This window comes from Scomber japonicus, chromosome 23 (assembly GCF_027409825.1).
Source record: "Scomber japonicus isolate fScoJap1 chromosome 23, fScoJap1.pri, whole genome shotgun sequence".
NCBI lineage: Eukaryota > Metazoa > Chordata > Actinopteri > Scombriformes > Scombridae > Scomber > Scomber japonicus.
This window is the reverse complement of record NC_070600.1, coordinates 24,004,767-24,013,143: the sequence shown is the minus strand read 5'-3', so window position 1 is coordinate 24,013,143 and position 8,377 is coordinate 24,004,767. Positions and strand designations below refer to the sequence as shown.

At 45.5% G+C, this 8,377-nt stretch overlaps 1 protein-coding gene across 1 annotated transcript in view; it reads left to right on the top strand.

Moving 5' to 3' along the window:
- The window catches only part of LOC128385186 (leucine-rich repeat-containing G-protein coupled receptor 5-like), a 57,665-nt gene that overhangs the window by 10,212 nt on the left and 39,076 nt on the right, over positions 1-8,377 (top strand). The window contains 1 exon segment of the mRNA XM_053344047.1: positions 4,201-4,272. Within this exon segment, the coding sequence (XP_053200022.1) occupies positions 4,201-4,272 (72 nt within the window).

Here is an 8,377-nt window from a genome sequence, read left to right as displayed (position 1 = left end):
ATAGAGAGGGAGAGAGAGAGGGGGGGGGGGGAGAGAGGCAGAGACAGAGAGAGAGGGGGGGGCAGAGAGCGAGAGAGAGAGAGGGGAGGGAGGAGAGAGAGGGAGAGAGGGACAGAGAGCGAGAGAGAGAGAGAGGGAGGGAGAGACAGAGAGAGAGAGAGAGGGAGGGAGAGAGAGAGGAGGGGACAGAGAGAGGGAGAGAGAGAGAGAGAGAGAGAGAGGGAGGGAGAGAGAGAGAGAGAGAGAGAGGGAGAGAGGGACAGAAAGGGAGGGACAGAGAGCGAGAGAGAGAGAGAGAGAGAGGGACAGAGAGGGAGGGAGGGAAGAGCGAGAGAGAGAGAGGGAGGGAGAGAGAGAGAGAGAGAGGGAGGGAGAGAGAGAGAGCAGGAAATAGACAGAGTCAGATAAGGAAAGGAAAGAATTGCTGCATATAAAACAACAATCATTCATACATCAGTTAAACTGGAGATCAATGCAACATGACTCTTCCTCTCTTCTTAAACTGCTCTTTGTCACCTTGGTTTTGACTCCATTTTTTAAAAACTGAGTATAAGGGTCAGTGATGTATTTTTTCTAGGGCTGTCAAACGATTAATTTTTTAAATCGAGATTAATCGCAGAGTTTCCTAGTTAATCACGATTAATGGCGTTTTAAATAGCATGTTTAAAATCCTGTTATTTTTCCATTTGAAGGCAGTTTTAAGCCATAATGTAAAGCATTCTTACCAGAGTGTCTTAACTGGGAATCAATCACGGCTCTGCTGCGACTCCCACACTCAAAATGGTCCTTTGGTGGAGCTGAGGCTGGCTTGGCTGCACCTGGGTGTTTAGCGTGGAGGTGCTAACTCAAACTCCACGTACTCCGGTGGTAGTTAAACTCCGTTTGACACAGGTTGCATTTTACTTTTGACTTGTCAACTGAAGCGTCTGGAAGTGTTTTAAAGTTAAACAAGCCGTTCAAAAGTCCAGTAGCTCTCTTACTTTCCATCAGCGCGGTAGGTTTACTGCAGGAGGCCACTTCAAAGCATAGCGCTACAGCTAGAGGAGCCGGCTACGGGGGAGTAGAAGGGACAAAAAGGCTTGCAAAATTAAAATGAGATTTAAAAAAATGAACGCGTTATGGATTGCATTAATCTAATCACGATTAACACGGTTAACGCTGACAGCCCTAATTTATTTGTATTATTTATTTTAGTTATTTATCACTGACACCATGAACTGATGTCAGTCGCCTCTAGAGACCAAAATATTCGTTACACCTCACACAACATGACACCATGACAGATTCTTGCTTCCTTCCTTCCTTCCTCCTTACTCCTTTCCTTCCTTCCTTCCTTCCTTCCTCCTTACTCGTTTCCTTCCTTCCTTCCTCCTTTCCTTCCTCCCTTCCTTCTCTCCTTCCTTCCTTCCTTCTCTCCTTCCTTCCGTCCTTCCTTCTTTCCTTCCTTCCTTCCTTCTCTCTCCTTCCTTCCGTCCTTCCTTCTTTCCTTCCTTCCTTCCTCCTTTCCTTCCTCCCTTCCTTCTCTCCTTCCTTCTTTCCTTCCTTCTCTCCTTCCTTCCTTTCTTCCTCCTTTCCTTCCTCCCTCCCTTCCTTCCTCCCTCCCTTCCTTCCTTCCTCCCTCCCTCCCTCCCTACCTTCCTTCCTTCCTCCTTCATTTCCTTCCTTCCTCATTTCCTCGCTCCTTACTCCTTTCCTTCCTTCCTTCCTTCCTTCCTTCCTTCCTTCCTTCCTTCCCTGCTTTCCTTCCTTCCTCCTTTCCGTCCGTCCTTTCTTCCTTCTTTCCTTCCTTGACCTGAGGACAACAGGAGGGTTAACACAACAGAATAAAAAGTGATTAAACAACTCTGATAAATGAAAAATACAGTAAAATTAGTTTAAAAGTAGAACAAATAGAATAAATTTTGCTTTTTAAAAACAATTTTTAAAGATATTTTTGAATTATTTATCACTGACCCTAACCCATGAACGGATGTCAGTCGCCTCTAGAGACCAAAATATTCGTAACACCTCAGACACAGCGTGATTAGATTAGACTGTTTGGTTCATGCATCGGTAGCATCGCAGCGTTGTCATGTTTGCTTTGTTCACATCGTTCCATCGGCTTCACTTTCCAGGAACAGGTCAACACGCTTCCTCCTCAACACACACACACACACACACACACACACACACACACACACACACACACACACACACACACACACACACACACACACACACACACACAGACAGGTGACACATTAAAGTAACAACTAAACAAACACGTCTATCGAGGTCGTCTCGTTTCCTCCCGTCTTCTTTCCTTCCTTCCTCAGTCTCTCCTTCTCTCTTTCTTTCCTTCCCTTTCCTCCCTCTTTTCCTTCCTTCCTCCTCCCTCCTTCCTTCCTTCCTTCCCTTTCCTCTCTCTTTTCCTTCCCTTCCTTCCTTCCTTCCTTCCTTTCCTTCCTTCCTTTCTTTCCTTCCATCTGTCCTTCCTTCCTCCCTCTTTTCCTTCCTTCTTCCCTCCCTCCTTTCCTTCCTTCCTTCCCTCCTTTCCTTCCTTCCTTTCCTCCCTCTTTTCCTTCTGTCCTTCCTTCCTCTGTTTCTTCCATCTGTCCTTCCTACTTTCCTTCCTTCCTTCCTTCCTTCCTTCCTTCCTACCTTCCTTCCTTCCTCCGTTTCTTCCATCTGTCCTTCCTTCTTTCTGTCCTTCCTTCCATCTGTCCTTCCTACCTTCCTTTTTTCCTTCCTTCCTTCCTTCCTTCCTTCCTTCCTATAATATCATGTTAGAGTTGAGTGAAGCTCATTCATTCAGTCCTGTTCTTGTTTTCTCTTCTTTCCAGTAACTTCCACTCCTGTCTTGTTTCTCACTCAGGTGTGTGTTGACTCGCTCCTTTCAGCAGCTCTTTGAAGGAGGCATGAAGTCGTGTGTGTGTGTGTGTGTGTGTGTGTGTGTGTGTGTGTGTGTGTGTGTGTGTGTGTGTGTTTTCATATGTTTAGTGTGTGTGTTGAATGGCCTCTGTGTCTGACTCTCTCTCTGTGGCCGTTTTATGAACTTTATCTCTTTACAGGTTGTTTTTGCTCAGACGCTATGTTTGAAACTACGAGGCTATTTTTTGCACAACTCTACACACACTAACCACACACACTAACTACACACACACAACCACACACACACCAACCACACACACACTAACCACACACACACTAACCACACACACACAACCTCACACCAAACCAGCTAAACATTATACATCTCCTGCAAAACATTTCAAACTGTTAAAAATCTTTATTTGTACAGAACATTTCACACAAGCTACTGCAGATCAGAAGGTTTTACACATGCAGTACAAATATATACAGTAGAAAGATTTGAGACTAAAAGCAAGGAAGGAAAGGAAAAAAGGAAGGTAGGAAGGATGGATGGATGGAAGGAAGAAAGGACGGAAGGAAGGAAGAAAGGAAGGAAAGATGGTAGGAAGGGAGGGAGGGAGGAAGGGAAGAAAGGATAAAAAGGAAAGGAGGAAGGAAGGACGGAGGGAGGAAAGATGGTAGGAAGGAAGGAAGGAAGAAATGTAGGGAGGAAAGATGGATGGAAAGAAGGAAGGGTGGAAGAAAGGAAAAGAGGAAGGGAGGAAGGAAGGAAGGATGGAAGAAAGGAAAAGGGGAAGGGAGGAAGGAAGGAAGAAGGAAGGGAAGAAAGGAAAAAAGGAAAGGAGGAAGGAAGGATGGAGGGAGGAAGGAAGGAAGGAAGGAACAGCTGAGGTGACCATTTCCACTCGGCACAAAAAGCATCATTTGAATAAGCACATAAAGCACCAAATACACACACACACACACACAGGTGTCCACAACTATTACATTTTTAACCTGATTTATTTCACTTAATTAGTCACCTCTCTTCCTCCCTTCCTTCCTTCCTTCCTTCTTTCCTTCCTTCCTCCCTTCCTTTCCTTCCTTGCTTTATTTCTCGTTTTCTTTTAGTCTCAAATCTTTCTACTGTATATATTGTACTGCATGTGTAAAACCTTCTGATCTGCAGTAGCTTGTGTGAAATGTGCTCTACAAATAAAGATTGATTGATTGATTGATTGAGACATTAACAATCTCTCTCTCTCTCTCTCTCTCTCTCTCTCTCTCTCTCTCTCTCTCTCTCTCTCTCTCTCTCTCTCTCTCTCTCTCTCTCTCTCTCTCTCTCTCTCTCTTTCTTTCTTTCTACAGAGACCTCAGTATGAATAATCTGACTGTGATGTCCAGTGGAGCTCTGTCCAACCTGCACTTCCTGGAGGAGCTGTGAGTCACACACACACACACACACACACACACACACACACACTCAGATTTGTCATCAGTTAAAAATCTTCCACCAGTTTAACGTGTTAAATTGTTGGAGGTGACATCACTCTTCCTTCCTCGACACTTCAGTGTGAATCAGAGTATTAACTGAAACCTGCATTAACTAGTTTTGATCAGCTACTTCCTGTTTCAGGTTTGTTATGATGTCATCTAAATGAGCCGAGAGGCACACTATAGTACAGGGGTGTCAAACATGCGGCTCGTGGGCCAGAACAGGCCCACCGAGGGGTGCAATCCGGCCCACTTTCCTTTCTTCCATCTGCCCTTCCTTCCTTCGTTCCTTCGTTCCTTCATTCCTTCATTCCTGCCTCCGTTTTTCCATCTGTCTTTCCTTCCTTCCTTCCTCCATTTCTTCCATCTGTCCTTCCTTCTTTCTGTCCTTCCTTCCATCCTTCCATCCTTCTTCCTTCGTTTCTTCCATCTGTCCTTCCTACCTTCCTTTTTTCCTTTATTCGTTCCTTCCTTCCTTCCTTCCTTTCTTCCATCTGTCCTTCCTACCTTCCTTTTTTCCTTTCTTCATTCCTTCGTTCCTTCCTCCGTTTCTTCCATCTGTCCTTCCTACCTTCCTTTTTTCCTTTATTCGTTCCTTCCTTCCTTTCTTCCATCTGTCCTTCCTTCCTCCGTTTCTTCCATCTGTCCTTCCTTCTTTCCTTCCTTCCTTCCTTCCTCCCTTCCTTCCATCTGTCCTTCCATCCTTCCTCCCTTCCTACTTCCTGTCCAGGTTTGTTATGATGTCATCTAAATGAGCCGAGAGGTTTCCATCCATCTCCACTGTGTTAGTGAAGAGAGAGGCACACTATAGTACAGTCTTCCATCTGTCCTTCCTTCCTTCCTTCCTTCCTACTTTCGGTCCTTCCTTCCTTCCTTCCTTCTTTCCTTCCTTCCTTCCATCTGTCCTTCCTACCTTCCTTTTTTCCTTTCTTCATTCCTTCGTTCCTTCCTCCGTTTCTTTCATCTGTCCTTCCTTCCTCCGTTTCTTCCATCTGTCCTTCCTTCTTTCCTTCCTTCCTTCCTTCCTCCCTTCCTACTTCCTGTCCAGGTTTGTTATGATGTCATCTAAATGAGCCGAGAGGTTTCCATCCATCTCCATCTCCACTGTGTTAGTGAGAGAGAGGCACACTATAGTACAGTCTTCCATCTGTCCTTCCATCTGTCCTTCCTTCCATCTGTCCTTCCCTCCTTCTTCCGTTTCTTCCATCTGTCCTTCCTTCCTTCCTCCGTTTCTTCCATCTGTCCTTCCTTCCTTCCTCCGTTTCTTCCATCTGCCCTTCCTTCTTTCCTTCCTTCCTTCTTTCTGTCCTTCCTTCCTTCCCTCCTTCCTTCCTCCGTTTCTTCCATCTGTCCTTCCTTCTTTCTTCCTTCCTTCCATCTGTCCTTCCTTCCTTCCTTCCTTCCTATTTTCTGTCCTTCCTTCTTTCCTTCCTTCCTTCTTTCCTTCCTTCCATCTGTCCTTCCTTCCTTTCTTCCTTCCTACCTTCCTTCCTTTCTTCTTTCTTTCTTCCTTCCTTCCTCCATTTCTTCCATCTGTCCTTCCTTCTTTCCTTCCTTCCTTCCATCTGTCCTTCCTACCTTCCTTTTTTCCTTTCTTCGTTCCTTCCTCCGTTTCTGCCATCTGTCCTTCGTCCCTTCTTTCCTTCTTCCTTCCTCCCTTCCTTCCTTGACTCGAGGACAACAGTCGTCCCTCTGACCTTTTTATTAACTATTATTTTGAACCCAAACCTTGGCCCTAAACCTCATCAACCCTCTAACTGTTACTTTGCCACATCATCATAAAGCCTTCCTTCCTTCTTTCCTTCCTTCCTTCCTTCTTTCTGTCCTTCCTTCCATCTGTCCTTCCTTCCTTCTTTCCTTCCTATTTTCTGTCCTTCCTTCTTTCCTTCCTTCCTTCCTTCTTTCCTTCCTTCCATCTGTCCTTCCTTCCTTCCTTCCTTCCTCCGTTTCTTCCATCTGTCCTTCCTTCTTTCTTCCTCCCTTCCATCTGTCCTTCCTACCTTCCTTTTTTCCTTTCTTCGTTCCTTCCTCCGTTTCTGCCATCTGTCCTTCCTTCCTTCTTCCTTCCATCCGTCCTTCCTTTCTCCCTACCTCCCTTCCTCCTTCTTTCCTTCCTCCCTTCCTTCCATCCTTCCTTCCTCCCTCCCTTCCTCCCTTCCTTCCTTGACTTGGCCCTAAACCTTATCAACCCTCTAACTGTTACTTTGCCACATCATCATAAAGCCTTCCTTCCTTCCGTCCTTCCTTCCTTCTGTCCTTCCTTCTTTCTGACCCATAAAGTCAGACAGAGTCCAGACTGGCAAACATTAGGATGATGTATCGGATCCTCTCCATGTGTCACTTTGTGTTTGTATCATCACAAATGTTCATGAACTCAGACTGACACGGACGATACCAGTGAGGGTCTGATATGTAATCCCTTCTCTCCTCACCTAGCAGCAGCGTTGTGTCATGTATGAACACTATCACCAAAACCTAAGGAAGCTAGGAACCTTCCTACCTTTCTTCCTTCCTTCTTTCTGTCCTTCCTACCTTCCTTTTCTCCTTCCTTCCTTCCTTCCTCCGTTTCTTCCATCTGTCCTTCCTCCGTTTCTTCCATCTATCCTTCCTTCTTTCCTTCCTACCTTCCTTTTTTCCTTTCTTCGTTCCTTCCTTCCTTCCATCTGTCCTTCCTTCTTTCCTTTCTTCCTTCTTCCTTCCTTCCTTCCTTCCTACCTTCCTTCCTTCTTTCCTTCCTTCTTTCCTTCCTTCCTTCTTTTTGTCCTTCCTTCCATCTGTCCTTCCTTCCCTCCTTCCTCCATTTCTTCCATCTATCCTTCCTTCTTTCCTTCCTACCTTCCTTTTTTCCTTTCTTCGTTCCTTCCTTCCTTCCATCTGTCCTTCCTTCTTTCCTTTCTTCCTTCTTCCTTCCTTCCTTCCTTTCTCCCTACCTCCCTTCCTTCTTTCATTCCTTCCTTCTTTCTGTCCTTCCTTCCTTCCTTCCTTCCTTCCTTCTGTCCTTCCTATCTTCCTTTTCTTCTCTTTTAGTCTTTCTCTAAAGACTAATTTCCACGTAGAGGCAGGAAGGTGGAGAGACGGCAGAGTCTGAACACAGCTGACCTCACGGAGACCTGAACACGACTCTGGCTGCTGTCCTGCTCGGCCGTCGGCTATGTGTGTGTTTATACGTGTGTCTGCGTGTGTGTGATATTTGCCACCGTGGCGTGAGAAACGTCACTACGGCGACAGGACACCGCAGAGATGCATGCTGGGTACATGCGGACTGGCTGAACTCTCCGTGGCCTCGAAAAACACACACACACACACACACACACAGCTGCAGGACTCATTACAGCTGAATGTTTTCTAGCTGGTTACGACTTTACTGAGAATCTCACGTCTTTATCTCACCACCACGGAAGCATTGATAACTAATCAGAAATGTATTTTTATATATTATATATTATACTGTTTTCAAAACTTGAGGTGAACGTATGTAGAAACCAGGCGGGGAGTTCTGGTCCTCTGAAATGAGGCCAACGCGGAAGTAACTTAGAGCTGCATTCTATCAAAAGGCCACCAGGGGGCGACCGTCTCTATACAAGTCAATGGAGAATTCACCAACTTCTCACTTGATTTCTAACCTCAGTAAACGTTTTCAAAATGTGTTTATGGTCTCAATCGCTAGTTTAAAGCCTTCTTCAATGCAGTATGATGTTCATTTGGGACATTTTGGCCTCCCTGATTTTATATGTGACGATAAAGCAGGGTATGCATTAGGGCGTGGCTACGTCCTGATTGACAGGTTGATTGACCAATGTCCTCGAGATCCAGCCCTCGCAACCATAGCAACGTCCCCACTCCGCCCATGGCCCCGCCTCATGCCCATATAAGTAGAATCCATGTTTTTATTTTTCCCAGCATGCACCTGAAATGTTCAAGATGGCGCTGCCTAGATTAGAAACTATTGGCTTCCGAGCAGCAGTCCACAAACCAATGGGTGACGTCACAGATGTTACGTCCATTTCTTTTATACAGTCTATGGTAGAAATGCTGCCTGCTATTTAAAAGT